The sequence below is a fragment of the Mus pahari genome, chromosome 9, assembly GCF_900095145.1.
Source record: "Mus pahari chromosome 9, PAHARI_EIJ_v1.1, whole genome shotgun sequence".
NCBI classification, from domain to species: Eukaryota; Metazoa; Chordata; class Mammalia; order Rodentia; family Muridae; genus Mus; species Mus pahari.
In genome coordinates this window covers 46,117,883-46,134,821 of record NC_034598.1, presented here as the reverse complement: position 1 = coordinate 46,134,821, position 16,939 = coordinate 46,117,883, and the positions used below count along the sequence as shown (strand labels likewise).

Below are 16,939 nucleotides of genomic sequence, written 5' to 3'. Positions count from 1 at the left end.
GCCTGCCTCTGCCTCCCAAGTGCTGGGATGAAAGGCGTGCGCACCACGCCCAGCTCAGCCCTTTCTGTTTTACACCTGCTTGTACTATGAAGACCAGGCTGGCCCCAAACTCACCGTCACGCCCCTGCCTCCGTGTCCAAAGTGGCAAGATTACACTGTGGTTTAATTTCACATCCCCCATCTGTGGCTGGAGTGGGCGTAGGGGTGAGGGTCGGGAGGTCCAGAGAGTCCACTCTAACCCGGGCCACTCTCAGCTTACTCCACGATCCTCCATCCTGGGCCAGGGGTTGGGGGCTGAGGCCTTGCTGGAGCTCAGGGGTCTGCCTCACTTCCTGTCCTTGAATATGGGGGTCTGGGCATGTGTGGCTTTGTGCTCTATGTCTCTCCTTCCTCTCTCATTTGAGACAGGGTCTCTTGTACTCCGGGCTAGGCTGGAATTTGCTCTTTAACTCAGGACGACCTCGAACTCCTAACCTGCCTACCTTCACCTCCCCAGTGCTGGAATGATGAAGGTGTCTGACCATGCCAGCCAGGTTCAAGTGGTGCCGGGGATAGGACCACTATCCCCACATTCATCTCGCTGGCACATGCGAGCCAGCAGATGAATCCTGACTCTCCTGTTTCAGTAAGATTTTAAAGAAAAGTGTGTGTGTGTGTGTGTGTGTGTGTGTGTGTGTGTGTGCGCGCGCGCGTGCAAGAGTGAGTTCGCAGTCCACCCTGTGGGTCCCAGGGATCGAGTTCGGATCAAACGTCTAGGCCGCAATCACCTTCGCCTGCTGACCCGTCTCGAATGCCCCAAATAATCAGACTTTCACCAAATACTCTGAAAGTCTCCCAGCTCCCGAATCGCCACACCTGGAACGCGAGGGTTAAGCCGAAGCAGGAACTCCGTGATTGACAGCACGGCCACAAACTGAGCAATGAGCATCCTGGCTCGCAGCCCACGTGGGCTCACCGCCTCCTGATTGGTCAGAGCCTGCAGGGGCGGCTCGCTGAGTCCGGGGCCCACGTGCACTCGTGGCCTGGGCCCTGAGACACGCTTCCCTCGGTGGGTGCAGGGGGCGTGGCGTGTGGGTGTGGTCGCAGTGGGGGCGTGGCCTGGGCTGGAGGGGCGGGGTGAGAAGGGTCAAATGGCCCGGGGCCCAGCAGGAGGGGCTTCCTCCTGGCCTAACCCTGGCTGACCTCGGAGGCTTCCTCTGGGATCCCTGGGGCCTCCCTGACCTCAGTGGTGGTGCGTGAGGGCAGCCCGCTTCCTGCAGGCGGTTTGCGCGGGTGGGGAGAAGAGGGAGCCCGAGGGAGGGGTGTAGACCCTCACAAAACCGACTTCAGCGGGGAGTTTACCCAGGTTGAATGATTTGGGAGTGAACCAAGTGTCGTTTCTCTTGTCTCTTTTATTCTTTTTTAAAAGATGTTTTAAGCGTGTGCCTGAGCGTATATATGTGCATCACAAACAGGCTTAACTAGTACGCCTGGCAAAAAAAAATTTTTTTTTCGAGACAGGGTTTCTCTATAGCCCTGGCTGTCCTGGAACTCACTTTGTAGACCAGGCTGACCTCGAACTCAGAAATTCTGAGATTAAAGGAGTGCGCCACCACCGCCCAGCCTGGCCTGCCTGGCAAACCATCCATGACTAGCCACATTTCTGGCTGCTCCCGCTAGGGAGTGGAGGTGCCTGGTTCTCTATTCTTGGTATTTGAAGAGATACTAATGAGGTCCTGGTGCTTAGCTCTGTGTGTGTGTGTGTGTGTGTGTGTGTGTGTGTGTGTCTGAAACCTTAGTAGTAGTAAAGCCAGGGCTTAGGGAAAGGGAACACGGAGGACATGGGGATGGGGAAGGGGTTTCCTCCCCAGCTGGGTCCAGACGATGAAGAGGATACAGGGATGGGGGGGGTTGACTTTTCTGCCTTCCAGAAACCTATACCTGTTCCTTGTAGGACTTGATCTGATTTGTGACCTCAAGAATCTTCTAGATGACTTCCCACAGACAGAGCAATGGCACCTTTGGTGGAATTTTGGTGAGAAACGGTGGTGAGGGGAGACAGAGTCTCACGGTGTCCCCCACCTCCCCCTTCTGGAACTCATACAATCCTGCCTAGCTAGGATGAAAGGCCTGCACCCACCCCAGCCTGCACCCCTCAGTGTCTGCACATGTGACCCCTGACAGCCCAGGTGAAAACCCCCATAGACCAGACCCGGCCCACATTTTCCCAATGTCAATCAAGTGGTGATTATTAATGCGAGTTGTTCACCTGGTGTGGTCAAGCCTGAGCCTCCTAGCAGGTGGATCTTCAGTTCCATGTGTTAACACTATATCGTGATTAAAGTTTGGTGCCCAGCTTTAACTCCCCACACTTGGAAGGCTGAGGCAGGTGGATCTTTTAGTTCAAGGACAGACAGCTCTAGGTAGTTCCAGAACAATCCGCTACATAGACCCTTTCTTGGGGGGTGGGGGTATATATCCCCCCCTTCTTTTCCCTCCTTGTTTCTCTAAAAGTTAAGGTAATGTCAGAAGTCTGTGTACTAAATTGACTGTAGGGCACTGGTTCTCAACCTGTGGGTCACAACCCCTTGGTGATTCTATATCCTGAATGTCAGCTTTTTGCATTCATGACACTAGTAATGTTACAGTTATAGGAACAAAAGTAATGATTTGGTTGGTCACCACCACATGAGTAACTGTACTAAAGGGTCACAGCATTAGGAAGGTTGGGAACCACTGTTCCAGGGTCTAGAAGGTCCTACCATGTTCCACCGTGCCTAAAGAGACCCAGAGCTTGAAGCCAGGCATGACTCCACACCTGGGACTTCAGGGCGATGCAGTCTTGATAGTTTTGACCTTTGACCTTTCCAGCCTTCTACCTTCTCCAGTCGGTATTTGTCCATCATGAACCAGCTTCCGGAGGAGTTCAACAGGTGAGGGTTTCTCAGGGCCCCACATCTGCAGGACGGATCCTTGTCCCCAAAGAACCAGCCGTGCCTGGACAGCGGGAAGTCAGCCTGGTTTCCAGTGAAGTGTTTGGGTTTGTTTTTAAACCCGGGTTTTGTTTTGTTTGTTTGTTTGTTTGTTTTTGGTTTTTTTTGTTTTTTGTAGTGGTGCAGGCTGAGACAGGAGGATGGCAAGTTCTAAGCCACCAAACCTGTCTTCAAGTAATTGCTGGCTGGGAGATTGCTCAAGGGCAAAATAAATAAATAAAAAATAAAAATAATAAAAAACCGACCTGCCTGCCTGCCTAACACGGGCAAATCCCAGGGTCGGTCTTGAGAGTTTGCATGGCATCTTCCCCTTCATTTATAGATTAGGCGGCTCATCCTCTTGGGGTTCCACCCTAGGGTAAATGCGGGGCTTTTTCTGGAAGAATGTTCAATTTCTTTCCCCACTTAGCATCCTCTCTGAAATGATGGTTCACCTAGACAACATCTTCAGCCTGGTGAGTCCACCCTGGTGGCAGCCAAGGGGTACCTGGGGTGTGGGTGGGGCAAAGGCGTGGCCTGTACAAAAGTCCCTGGGGCAGGAGGGAGGCAGGCAGGGCCCCCGGGGACTGCAAGAAAATTAAGCTTGGCTTTTCATTAAAAACAATATAGTTATTTAAAAGCTAAGCTAAGCCGGGCGTGGTGGCGCACGCCTTTAATCCCAGCACTTGGGAGGCAGAGACAGGCAGATTTCTGAGTTCAAGGCCAGCCAGGGCTAAACAGAGAAACCCTGTGGGGGGGGGGGAGCTAAGCTAGACTCTTAAAGTGGCACACACCTGTCACCCTGGCACTGGGGACATGGGGGGTAAGAGGATCACTCTTGGCTGTAGTGAGTTCAAAGCCAGGCCAGGCTGTGTTGGGACTCTTGTCTCCAAAATAGTCTCAAAGAGGTGAAGACAACCTTTGCTCAGGGTCACTCCTTGTTGAGGCCTACCTCTCACCTGCTGTGTGACTTCAGGTGTCCACTATAAACCAGCCCGCCCTAGAACATCATCACACACAGGTGAACTGAGGACTGGAGCTAGGTACAGTTCCCCTGGCAGGACAGAGGCGGGCGGGCAGGGAATGGGAGCCATGTCCACCTCTGGCAGGAGGATTCCAGGGAAGTAGGGGCGGCTGCAGAGCAATGGGGACAGAGTCAGGGAGGGAGTTGATTTAGGGTCCACACATCCTGCTGTAGAGCATCCTGCCTGCCTGGTTCCCAGGTGCCCTGAGGGCTCCTGCATAGGCGAGACACAGGAAGGAGCCACCAGTCCTGTGCATGACTAGAGGATAGGCTTGTGGAGGGGCACCCGGCTCTTCCCGCTCCCCCACCCCCTCCCTGCCCAAGCCAAGGCACGTGTATCCCCAGCAGCCTTTCCCCTGCCACCTGGCCCCTTTCTCAAGGGCACTGGCAGGAAGGCGGCGCTGCCCAAGGCCAGATGTCACTGGCGGGGAGCCAGAGCCAAGAGTGCAGCTTAGCGGGGGCCAAGGGGGGAGTGGGCAGCGGGGGAACAGGAAGCCACCAGAACACAGTTGTTCATTCAGCTGCCACCATCAGCCAGTGGAGACTGGGGACTGAAGGAAGCTGTGGGTACATTTGAGGGGCCCAGGATGGGAGCCAAGAGCTCCAGGCAGGGGCTGGAGTGTGAACTACAGCTGAGGGTGGACCGGAAGGTGCACTGAGTAGGTCAGCAGGGGCAGAATGGATGCTTTTGTCTGGGAGAGGAACAGCCCCTCTGCAAAGCCCATAGGCAGGGATGGGGCCTGGAGTGGGAGGAGCAAGGCGGAAGGCGGGGATGGGAGACTCGGACTTTGAGGCTGCGCGGAGTTCTAAGTGTTGACCCTGTGGGCAGTGGGAGCCCTAGAAGGCTGTGGTTGACCAAGGGGGTGGGGGTGGGGAATAATTAGGTCTCAAGTGCAGCAACAGCCGAAGCGAGGGTGAAGGGGGAGGGAATGATTGACCCGTGTGGGGGGCGGCCACTGTCTGAAGTGTGTACGTGTGGGGAGCTGGTTGTAGCCTATGATATCCTGGGCAGTTTTCCCGCAGCGCCAGGCTTCCCAAGCTCCCAGGCTTTTAACTGCCCCTGAGCCTCACTTTCCAGTCCCTGCTGTGCCAGCGTCACCCCCCCCCCATTCTAGACCCCCTACCCCCCAGAGCAACAGCTCTCTCCCCCATTCACACAGCTCCAGGCACACTAGAATGCCAGTAAATTGCACAATAATGAGTTAGGAGAAATTGTGAGGGCTCCCCTGGGCTTTGTGCAGCCCCAGGCTGACGCTGCCCAGCAATCCATCATCGCCTCCCAGGGAGGCAGATCCCGGGGCCTTCCAGCTCCATCTCAGGTGCACCCCTCTCCATCCTGGGTGCTCTCCAAAAGCTCCCAGGGGAGGAGCAGGGCTAAATTAAAAACAGTGCCTGGCTGCTTGCTGCTGCTGCTGTTTGAGTCTCTGGGCCTCAGTTTTCCAATGTGCAAAATAACACTAAATCCTTTAGGGGCCTTGCTGGGGGTGAGGGGCAGGGCTCTGTGCATCAAGGGCTACACCTAAGCCCTTAATGATGGCGGTACTGGTTTTCTTTTTTTCTTTTTGAAGTATTTTGAGGTGGGAACTCAAACTCGGTATATAGCCAAGGATGACCCTGAACTCCTGATCCTCCTGCCTCAGCTTTTGAGGGGAAGGGTGAACAGGTGTGCACCACCATGCCTGGATGTATAGGGTGTGGTTTATCCTCGAGTGAAGAGCTTACCTAGTGCCAAGCTTTGGCACAGGCTCCCCTTCCCCACATCCATGCCTTCAGCAAGGCTCAATCCTTATTTGTTCTAGGCAGAAAACTTCTTCCAGGTGGTAGAGCTCTTCAGCAGGACCCCAGACATCCTGGAGAGGAACAAGGTGAGTATTGGTCTTGGGGCTGGAGGGAGCAGGCGCCAGTTGGCCATGTCATGTGTCTCATGAGGCTCCAACGGACTGTGCCCAGACCACCCAGAACTCAGCTAAGGAAGAAGACAAGCAGGTCCCAGAGCCTACAGCCCCCCAGCACCCCAAGTTCAAAACCACCCCAGGGCCTCAGCTGCCCACCAGACGTCGGCTCCTCTCGGAGACTGGTGAGCCCCCGGATCCACAGCCCGTGTGGGACAAGGAGCCCCAGTTCTGGCAAGGCTTCCTGATCCAGGAACTCTGCAGAGTGTTCGTGGAGAGCCGCCAAAAGAACCAACAGGAACAGGGGGATGAAGATTCCTCACAGGTGAGGGGAACTCCCAGACACAAGCCTTTCTCTCCCTCTCCTTCCCTCTCTCCTCCCCCCTTGCCTGTTGTCATGGCAACAGAGAAGCTGCTGGAATTGGTGAGTACCCTTGACTGGAACCCCAAAGGATTTACCCCATAGTGTTCCCTCAGTACCCTCCTTCCTCACCCCTGCACCCTGACCCCTCAGGAAGATCCCCGCTGAAGCCAGGGACCCCCAGGCATCTGCTAGGGTCCCCCCCAGGTGACTTGTCCCCCATCTGACCCAATTCTGTCTCCCAGGAAAGCAAAGATTCAGGTGTGTGTGACTCTAAACCGGAACCTCAGCCCAGGCACAGAAACAGCCTGAGTGACTCTGGTGAGAGGGGTGGGGCCTCGGAGGGCAGGGCCATAGTTCCTGGGTCACCCCTGAATCCTGTCTCCTCCACACAGCTGACCCCTTCCTGATCAAGTCTCCCTCAGATGATCTAGATTATTACCAAGACATCAGTCAGCCCCAATCAGAGACCCAGGTGAGTGGGAGACCTGGATGCAGACGTGGAGGGAGGGGAGGCCACACACCAGCAGATGCAGCTTCTTCCTTTGTACCACAGGAACCTTCTGGAAGAGCTGATGAGTTTCTGAAGCCCTTGTGAGTGTCTGTTCCACTGGCCTCTGCAGGGAGAAAGCAGGGTTACCTCACCCTGGTCTCCCCCACCCCACCCTGGCTCCCTGGCTCTCTCCCTCTTCTGGGTCCTTAACTGGTGGTGGAAGATGGAGGGGCTGGTGAGAGGGCTCAGCAGGTAAAGGTGCTTGCTCCCAAGCCTAGGCCTGAGTTCGATCCCTGGCTCCTACACAGTTGAAAGTGAAAACTGGTTCCCTCAGGTTGTACTGCCTCCCCTCCCCCCCCAGCCCCCATGCTGCTCATGAGTAAATGTAAGAACAACTTACAAAGGGTTAAAGAAGGAACTTCTCACTTCACTCTCAACCTAGATTCTCAGAGTCTTGTAGTTGGAGAAGGGGCTATAATGTCTACTTGGGCAAAGCATTCCAGAGTAGGGAAGCAAGTGTGGCTATGGCAAGAACTGAAGACTGTGATTGGAGCCTGGCTCCTAGCACTCAAGAGGTAGAGGGACCCTTGTCTGTGTCCCATATCCCTAGGTCCTGGGACTCTGAAGTCTTAGAGAGCAGCTGGAATCGGCCTGGTACATCACTCTGGCAATTGGAGAAGTTCACTGTCCCCCAAACACTGCAAAAGGTGCGCGTGCTGAAGCACCAGGAGCTGCTATTGGTGATAGCCGTGAGCTCCTTCTCACGGCACGTCTTCACCTGCAGCCACGGCGGCATCAAGGTGTGGAACCTCATGAGCCAGGTGGCTGAGGACAGACACCCTGAAAGCCACTTGCAGTACAACATCCAGGTGACAGGGCAGGGATGGTGGTGCTGGGGATGGGAGGTGCTGGAAGAGCCACGGCTGACCCTCACTTGCTGGGACAATCCTCTGCAGGATGACAGGGCGTACCTGCGCACCTGCCTGCTGTCCTCCAACAGCAGGACCCTGTTCGCGGGTGGATGCAACTTACCTGGCGTGATCGTGTGGGACCTGGCAGCCCCATCCCTGTATGAGAAGTGCCAGCTGCCCTGCGAGGGCCTGGCCTGCCAGACGCTGGCCAGCACAAAGGAAAACATGACCCTTGCCGGCTTCGCAGATGGCACGGTCAGGATATGGGACCTACGGACTCAGGAAATAGTCAGGTGCAGACACAGGGACAGATGCACTGTGAGCTGTGGACTGCAAGTCCTGAACCCTTTCTTACCCAAACCCCACTCCCCCAGAGTGGGGCCACAACCTAGCCCCCTCCCTAGGGCATTCTGGGTGGGACTCTACCCTATCCCTGACCGTGCCCCCAGCCTGCTTGTTTGCCTTTAGATTAGGGTTAAGTGTTGTCCTGAAGCACAGAGGATACCGTAAACTCTCCTCACCTTGCCTTCACCTTCCAAGTGCTGTGTATGCCTGGCTTATTTGTAATTCTTGTTTGTAATTCTTGTTTTACATGGGTTTTTTGTTTTGTTTTTTTGTTTTGTTTCTGTTTCGAGACAGGGTTTCTCCGTGTAGCCCTGGCTGTCCTGGAACTCACTCTGTAGACCAGGCTGACCTGAAACTCAGAAATCCGCCTGCTTCTGCCTCCCAAGTGCTGGGATTAAAGGTGTGCGCCACCACTGCCCAGCTCATTTTAATTCTTGTAGGACAAGGGAGAACAGAGGCTCAGGACAACCTGCAGGAGCCTGTTCTCCCACCAAGTGGGTTCCTGGACCTCGGCTCTCCTTTTCCCACTGAGTGACCCTGGGACCCATCTCATCAACACTTTTACTTTTATTCATTTTATCTGGCGTAGGGTCTCACTCTGTAGACCAGGCTAGCCTTGGAACTCAGATCCACCTGCCTCTGCCTCCAGAGTGCTGGGGTGACAGGCTTGTGCTGCCAAGCCCTGCTCAGATTTTATCTTAAGGTCGGATCAGGTGATGTTTTCAGGGATGATACTGAACTTGCTCTGTAGCCTAGGATGGGCTCTACCTTGCAGTCACCCTCTCTTAATCCCGAGTAGCTGGGATGACAACTGTGAGTCACCACAGCCAGCTTTGGGTCTTCTCCATCACCCTCATTTTTGAGGCAGGGTCTGTACCCCAGCCTAGCCTGGAACTCATGGCAATCCTCCTGCCTCAACTTCCTCAGTACTGGATTTATAGGTATTGTTTTGGAACATTACCTTTTAGAGGCAGGGACTTTAGGATGATGTCACTGCCCCCTTCTTGCCAAAGGTGTTAGAGTACCTCGGGTTGGTCCCAGGGCTTCGAGGGGATCTTAGACACACTGTCGAGCCTAGGCTTACCCCTTTGCTCTCTGGCCAGGAACCTCAAAGGCCCTACCAGTTCGGCCAAGAACCTTGTGGTCAAAGATGACAGTGTCTGGACAGGGGGTCTGGACTCCTGCCTGCGATGCTGGGACCTGCGGATGGCCAAGGTGTCACTGGAGTATCCGTTCCAGTCGCAGGTGCACAGAAAGGGTGGCTGCACAGGCGTGGGCCTTTGGGTAAAATGACAAGGTGCACTCAGTGTCAGGAGAGGGAACAGCCTAGGTCAACTCAAGGGATTTTTGAGAAGTCACAGGGGTCTTTAAAATACCTTTTGTCATACTGGACAATGGTGGAAAAGGCTGTCATCCCAGTACTCAAGCTGAGGCAGGAGGATGAAAAAGTGAGTCCATCCTGGGCTACACAGTGGAGAAGGATCTGGATCTAGGGGTAGAATGTTGTCCCAAGTTCTGGGTTCCACCACCACTCCTGTCACTCAGCACTAGGGAGCTTGGGGAAGGAGGGTCAGAAGTTCATGGTGGTCATCAGCTACACAGGAACCTGAAGGATAGCCTGGGCTCAAAGACTATCATTGCAAATATTTTATGCTGGAGTTCAAGGCCAGCCTGGGCTATGTGACAAGTCACTACAGCCTAGCCTAGGCTATGGAGCGAGACCATGTCTCAATAAAACCAAAAAAGGGAAACAGACTTGTCACTGCCATATTTAACCCTGTAAAGTTCATGCACCTCACAAAGGGAAGTTGTGGAGACTATATAAAAAACATAGTCAGGCCAGGCAGTGGTGGTGCATGCCTTTAATCCCAGCACTTGGGAGGCAGAGGCAGGTGGATTTTTGAGTTCAAAGCTAGCCTGGTCTACAGAGTGAGTTCCAGGATAGCCAGGGGTATACAGAGAAACCCTGTCTCAAAAAACCAAAAAAAAAAAGACATAGTCGGGCCACGGCCAGTCAGTGAATCATGGGGCGGGGGCCTTGCAGCCTCCCTGCCCAGCTGGGGTCTGATTGCTACCTCTGCTTGGCCCACCCAGATCATGAGCCTGGCTCACAGTCCAACCGAAGACTGGCTGCTGCTGGGCCTGGCCGGTGGCCAGCAATGCCTGTTCAACAGCAGCAAGAGGAACCAAGTGCTCACTGTGGACACCAGGGACAATACCATCTTAGACCTCAAGTTCTCCCCAAATGGTAAGGATCTACTGAGCCTGGGCGTGGTGGCACATGCCTTTAATCCCAGTACTGGGGAGGCAGAGGCAGAGGCAGACGGATCTGAGTTCAGGGCCAGCCTGGTCTACAGAGTGAGTTCCAGGACAGCCAGGGCTACACAGAGAAACCCTGTCTGGGAAACCAGTCCACTGAGGATGGGCGCGTACTGTGGCCACTGGCCTCTCAGAGGACCCTACTATTTAATCTGTACCCACTCAGGGCTTGGGCACTGTCCACACTCCAACATCTTTTATCAGCATAATCATCATCAGGAGCTCAGAGTCCTCTCTGGCTACTTGGGGAGTTTAAGGCTATCCTGAGCTATAAAAGACTTCAGATGGCAAAACATAACGAAAGGCAAAACAGTAAAACTTTGTTGTTCTTCTGCCTTGTTCTTTGAGGCAAGGTCTCATGTAGCCTAGACTCATTCTCATCTCAAACTCTCAGTCCTCCTGCCTCAGCCTCCTGGGTGCTGCTGGATGTTAGTGAATGAGTGGGGTCTGCTGTAACCTCCCTGTCCCCCCCCCCCACTCCTCCCAGGCCAGTGGTGGGCGAGTGTCGGTATGGACAACTTCATCACGGTCCACAGCATGCCCATGGGAGCAAAACTGTTCCAGGTACTTATGGGCAGGGGGCCCCTGGGGGCTCTGTCAGCAGGACCCTCAGCATCATCCCCACAGGGGTCATTTCTGAAGCTCTGGGTGGAGAGGAACTGAGCTCACTCAGCTGCTGTCTCAGGTCCCCGAGGCTACCACCATCAGATGCTTCGACATGACCGAGAACGGCAGGCTCATGGTCACAGGATCCGGGGACTGTGCCTCGGTGTACCACATCAAGTACTGACAACTTCAGCTCCCCTCCCTAACTGCACAGTGGTGGATGGCAATGGGTGTGATGGGTCTGCGGTGCTTCTGGAGAGGCCCACGGCGTGTGCAGACCCCGAGTCGCATGTAATAAAACGATTGAAACGGCAGAGATTTGTCCTTTACCCAGGGTATGAAAGAACTTTGTGTAGCTCTGAGCCCTCCAACTCTCAGTGTTTGCCTTTAGTCCTAGTACTCAAGAGGCAGAGGCAGAGATTTCTGAGCTCCAGGCCAGCCAGGGCCACACTGAGAAACCAGCCCAGCCCCCACCCTGTTTGGTTTGGTTTGGTTTTAAAGGGCCAGGAAGATGGTTCAGTTGGTAAAGCGCTCGCCAGGCAGGATAAGGAGTGAGTTTCAATCCCTGATCCAGCTCTGTAGGTAGAGACGGGAGGATTCTGCCAGGCTCATTAGTGAGATCCACACTCTGAAAATAGGGGCAAAGAGAAATGAAGGCCGATACCCAGCTGGACCCCTCACCTGTACGCTTGACACACACAGAAAGAAAGCAAGTTGATAAATGTGTTATATTTCCCCAGTGCCCCAGCCCCACCCAGCCAGGAGGGAGCAAGCCAGGTATGAGCAGAGGGGCCCTTGTCCCGAGTGGCCAGCCATCCAGGGCAGGTGACCTGAAAAGGCAGCAGATGGCTCAGTACACCACCTCATACACAGTGGCCTTCTTGTCCCCTGAGCCTGTCACGATGTACTTATTATTCCTGGAGATGTCGCAGCTCAGTACAGAAGATGATTCTTTGGACTGAGACAAAGAAAAGAGAGGTGAGGGGTGGCCACATGGTCACTACCACCAAGTTTACAGACCAGAAGCATGGGGCTTGGAGGACAACAAAGGCTGGTGATGTGACTGTTGCCAGGGCCTTGTAGCTGGGGACTGAGCTAGCCTGACTGGTGACTTAAGAGATGGTACCTAACTCCTCACAGCTCAACTTCAGATGGCTTCACAGCAAAGTACCTCCTCTTCCTCTTCCCTCAAACCAGCCATGCTCCTGCCCCATCCTTCCAAGTGCTGGGATTACAGATCCGTGTCACCATGTCCTGGAGGGGCAGTGGTATCCCTGACATGATAAGGGTTGATAATGGTACAGCTCTGGTTTGGAGACTCCTGGGGTCTTTAGTGGTGGGAAGGACAGGAAATGTGAAAGACCACTATGGCACATCCACACAGACTTACTAGAAATTGCCACCTAGGGCCCCTGAGATGGCTCAGCGGTTAAAAGCAGTGACTGCTCTTCCAGAGGGCCTGAGTTCAAATCCCAGCAACTACATGGTGGCTCACAACAATCTGTAATGACATCTGATGCCCTCTTCTGGTGTGTTGGAAGACCGCTACAGTGTACTTATAATAAATCCATTGTGGCGCACAGAGGGACCCAAAGGGTGGGACTCTGTCACAGGAAGTGTCTAGTAGGACAGGAAATGTAGAGCTGGCCTCTGGGGGAGATGAGTACCTGGAAAATGCTGGCCCCATAGGGTGTCCTCCAGGCATTGAGCAGGTTGTCCTTGCCTGTGCTCACAAACCAGCGTCCTGGGAAGGGGAGGCAGCAGAGAGGAAGACGGGAGTGACTCCCAGGGTAGGAAACCTTAGAAATTCACTCCAACCATTAGCCACCTACTATGAAGTATCAAGAAGCTGAGAGCTGCCAGTCAACGTGGAGGGTCTGTGATAGCCGTCTTTTTCGAGACAGTTTCTCTGTGTAGACCTGGCTGTCCTGAACTGGCTCTATAGGCCAGGCTGGCCTTGAACTCAGAGATCTACCTGCCTCTGCCTCCCAAGTGCTGGGATTAAAGGCATGCAAGTCACCTCACCATCACCTCACCTGGTCCATCTTTGTGTGTGTATGTGTCTGTGCGTTTATCTAAATTGGCTTTGACCTGAATAAGCAACTTGGTGGGCAGGCCTGGGTAATTCGTTGTCTAACTCGAGGCTTCATCCCCATGCATCCGCCCTCCCTCTGCTGTGCCAAGGGGTCTCCCAGGCTTGTACCACAGGAAGCAAACTTGAGTGACAGCACGCAGCTCTCATGGAGGCGGAGCTGGTACTTCTCAGGCTTGCGCACATGCAGGACCTCCACGTGGCTGCTCTCCATCCCCACGGCCAACCAGTCCTGATTGGGACAGTGGCCCAACGAGAAAATCTAGGTCAAGAGAGAGAGCACTGAGACCCTGGGGTCACACATGATGCCGGAAGAAGGCCCAGGGGTGCCCCATATGGCGACAAGAAGGTGGCCAGTGACAGGTGTCACACCTTAGCACTCATCAGAGGGACACAGGACCTTGGGATTCTGGGCAGAGGGAGCTGGCTGTACAGGTAGCTCAAGGTTCAGGGCTGAGCCTAGGCACTGTCCTGCTTCTGACTGATGGGGAGTCAGTAGGATCGGGTAGAAGCTGCAGAGTCACTCTTATTAGTTTAGTAGTGGAATTTTTTATTTTATTTTTATTTATGTATGGGGTGGGAGGTTGAGACTGTCTCACTATGCAGCTCTGACCACCCTGGAACTCACAGAGATCCACTTGCTCTGCTTCCCAGTGCTGGGATTAAAGACATGTCCTGGGCTGGAGAGAGGTCCTGAGTTCAATTCCCAGCAATCGTATGTGGCTCTGTAATGGGATCCAATGCCCTCTTCTGGTGTGTCTGAAGACAGCTACAGTGTCCTCATATACATAAAATAAGTAAATCCTTTTTTAAAGGCGTGTTATCACATCTAGCTTCTTGGCGTGTGTGAGGCAGTCTCCCACTGAACCTGGAGCCCACTTATTTGACTAATCTGGCTCTTCAGCTCTCGGCATGCCCAGGGTTATAGGCAGGTCTTTTTATGATAATGTCTGGCTTTTTATGTGGATTCTAGGAATTTTAACGCATGTCATTGAGGCAAATAATTTACCTACTAAGGTGTCTCCACAGACCCCCGTGTCCTATCTGGTTTCGGGGCCGGGTAGGGGCACCCCCGGGGAGGCCGAGGATGTGAGCACACCTGGGAACTGAAGTCATGCTGCTGAAGCTGGCGGCCTTCGCGCAGGTCCCAGCAGCGCACGGTGTTGTCCAGGCCCCCAGTCCACAGCCGGGTCCCATAGTCTGATATGTCGATGCAGCTGGCCCCGTCCGTGTGGCCCTGGAACTGTCTGCGGGGCGAGAGCAGGCGTCCAAGACTGCAGTCACCTGTGCACTCACCACCCCCAGGGCCGCCCCACACACCTGACCATGGCCTGGTTCTGCAGATCCCAGACCACGATGTTACCGTCGCTGCAGCAGGAGAAGCAGACCTTGGCGTCCGGGCTGACGGCCAGAGCATAGCAGGCCGGGGCGGACGAAGTCAGCTCTGCTTTGATGCGTGGTGTGGGTGCTGCCAGGTCCCAAATGGACAGAGTACTGGCCTCGCCACCTACAATCAGGCTCTGCCCATCGGGCAGCAGTTTGCAGGAGCGGATGTAGTTGTCCCGGTTCTACCATGGCGAGAAGAGCCAGGCAGGGTTGATACTCCCCCAGGTCTCCACAGATCCATGCATTACTGTAGGCCCCGCCCTGACCCTAAAGACTTGGCTTAGCCTCTACAAACCCTACCCAGCCTTATAAACCCCCCCTAACCCTAAAGACCCTGCCCAACGCGTCCTCCCCCCAAACCCTTACCCAGCCGCCCAGACCCCACCCTCACCAGGCAATCCAGCTGTGCCACAGGGGTCTTGCTGCCAGGCTGGCCCACGTCCCACACCTTCACGCATCCTTTGCCGCCTGTGTACACGTGCTGTGTGGAGCTGCTGATGGTGACAGCACACACCACCTCACCGTGGGCCAGAGTGTGCAGCTGCCTCGCATGGCGAGGGATGCCCGTGCCTACCAGAGCATCCGATGGGAAGGGCACCGGCTGCATCTGGCCATCCGCAGACACGTGGAAGGAGTAAGCCCTGTAGAGGCCGCAGAGACGGGTGAGTGGGTGGCACCTGCGCTGCCAGTGACAGGCACTGAAGGTGTAACCTGGGGGGTGGGGGGCTTCCCAGGAAGAAGGGATTCGGGCCTCCCACACACCCTGGAGATGGCCCAGCTCACGTGCTACTCACGGCTTAGCCACAGGAATGCCAGGCAAGGAGACAGACGAGCCTCGGAGATGAGGGTGTGATTCAAATGCCATCTGCCGGAGGCCAGAGAGTCCCAGGGCAGGGGGGCCCAGCACCCCCTCACCCAGGCCCCAGTCCACACCTCTCTGTCCCTTGGCCCCTCCCCAAGCAAGCAGAAATGCTTGCAAAATTGCTATTTGGATTTTTTTTAAAAGTAACCTCCTGGGCCAGGCTTTTTAACCCAGCTTTATTCCTTTTGTTTTGCCCGCAGGGCAAGTGCTAACTTATGTGTGGTTTAGGCTGGCCTAGAACTCCTGATTGTCCTGCGTTTGCCTCCTGAATGCTGGGGTAACAGGCTGGCACCACATGCCTAGTTTACACAGTGCTGGGTATGTACCTGGGGCTTTGTGCGTGCCAGGCGAGCGCCCTACCACTGAGTTCAGTCTCAACCCCTCTCTTTACTTATTCTTTGAGTGAGTTGGTTTCTCCTCCTCCTCCTCCTCCTCCTCCTCCTCCTCCACCCCAGACCTCTGAACTCTGCTGACCGTCCTGGTGCTCCATTCCCCAAGGACTCACCAGAGGTGAGCGTCCATACACGACAGAGCTGCTGACCTGGGGGGACAGGTGGAGGCCGACATAGGAGCCAGGCATGGAGAGGTCCCCGTTGAGGGTGCTGTGGGAGCCCAGGCTGAAGGACGAGGTGAAAGGGCTGGACAGGGTCAGGGGACTCCTCAGGGCTGAGTGAAAAGGGCCGGGACACACACTCAGATACCCAAACCACACTTTCCCTGTCCTTCAGCTGATGAACAAAGTCCTTCAAAAACCCAGACCCAGTGAGAGGAAAAGCCAAGGTTCTGAGAGGTTGGGCAACTAGCCTGAGGTCACACAGCTAGTGAAGGCACATGTTTGTCTCACAATCATTAAACTGGGGAAGTCACATTGGTGTTCTGGGCCCTCATCTAAGCAGCAGCAACAAAGAAGCTGAGCCTGGAGCCAGGCAGCACCTGGTCGGGGACAAGCAGTCCAGGTGGTAAATGTGGGGTCTGCCCTCAGTCAGTCAGCTTCTCCTGCCCTTTATCTTTTTTTTTCCTTTGGCATGGCCTTGGTAGGGACAGATTGACAAGGTTCCTGCCCCTGGGACAGGGCCAGCAGATGTGGTCTCCAAGAGCATCAAAGGCTGCCAAGGCCAAAAGACTTGCGTGCATACTAACAGACAGATATTACATTCCTCCTTTAAGGAATGTCCTCCCTGTTAACAGTAGTGACTCCATGATAATCAGATAGCTCTGAGTCCAGGAGCTGAATGATGGTGTAGCCAATGTCTTAGCAAAATGGCAAACTCAGGGACCTTCAGGACAGCCTTTAAGGCTGTGGGAAAGAACTCTAAAAACCCAAGTTTGAAAATACATAATTGCTCAACTATGCAAAAATATAAGGATGCAATATAAATTGTATAAGAAGCCTCACGAATCTAAAGGAACAGAGGTAGCTACACTATGAGCCAGCTTATCAGAATAATACAAGAGCAAGCAGACTCCTGAGTTCAAAGTCAGCCTGGAACACAGACTCCAGGCCCAGATGTGGTAGAAATGATAATTTCGGGGAGGGGGGAGGGTTCCCCCACCCCCCCAGCTAGCTTAGCATCTATGCTTAACAGAGGCTGGCAGACCTCTGAATCTTTTTTTTTTTTTTTTTTTTTTTTTTTTTTTTTTTTTTTTTGTTTTCCTTCCATGTGTTGATCTATCTGGCCCCTTTCCCTAGTAGAATC

The 16,939-nt window shown here is 54.2% G+C and overlaps 2 protein-coding genes across 3 annotated transcripts in view; one reads left to right on the top strand and one right to left on the bottom strand.

Moving 5' to 3' along the window:
* The first annotated feature begins 1,008 nt into the window (after positions 1-1,008).
* On the top strand, positions 1,009-11,216 carry Tle6 (TLE family member 6, subcortical maternal complex member). The gene is made up of 15 exons (XM_029542413.1): positions 1,009-1,048; positions 1,934-2,014; positions 2,851-2,912; positions 3,382-3,427; positions 5,775-5,840; positions 5,926-6,192; positions 6,474-6,549; positions 6,624-6,703; positions 6,785-6,822; positions 7,332-7,590; positions 7,678-7,925; positions 9,081-9,222; positions 10,072-10,225; positions 10,784-10,860; positions 10,982-11,216. The coding sequence occupies exons 2-15, from the start codon at positions 1,970-1,972 to the stop codon at positions 11,084-11,086; spliced, it is 1,665 nt and encodes a 554-aa protein (XP_029398273.1). The 5' UTR covers positions 1,009-1,048; positions 1,934-1,969; the 3' UTR covers positions 11,087-11,216.
* A 426-nt stretch (positions 11,217-11,642) lies between these two features.
* Positions 11,643-16,939, bottom strand: part of Tle2 (TLE family member 2, transcriptional corepressor) — a 15,003-nt gene continuing 9,706 nt past the window's right edge. For both annotated transcript variants that reach the window (XM_029542202.1, XM_021205839.2), the window contains exons 13-20: positions 15,748-15,908; positions 15,175-15,245; positions 14,772-15,021; positions 14,315-14,562; positions 14,094-14,241; positions 13,106-13,256; positions 12,570-12,646; positions 11,643-11,860 (exon numbers count right to left, since the gene is read on the bottom strand). In XM_029542202.1, the coding sequence (XP_029398062.1) occupies positions 11,753-11,860; positions 12,570-12,646; positions 13,106-13,256; positions 14,094-14,241; positions 14,315-14,562; positions 14,772-15,021; positions 15,175-15,245; positions 15,748-15,908 (1,214 nt within the window). In that variant the 3' untranslated portion in view covers positions 11,643-11,752. The remainder of the gene's footprint in view (positions 11,861-12,569; positions 12,647-13,105; positions 13,257-14,093; positions 14,242-14,314; positions 14,563-14,771; positions 15,022-15,174; positions 15,246-15,747; positions 15,909-16,939) is intronic.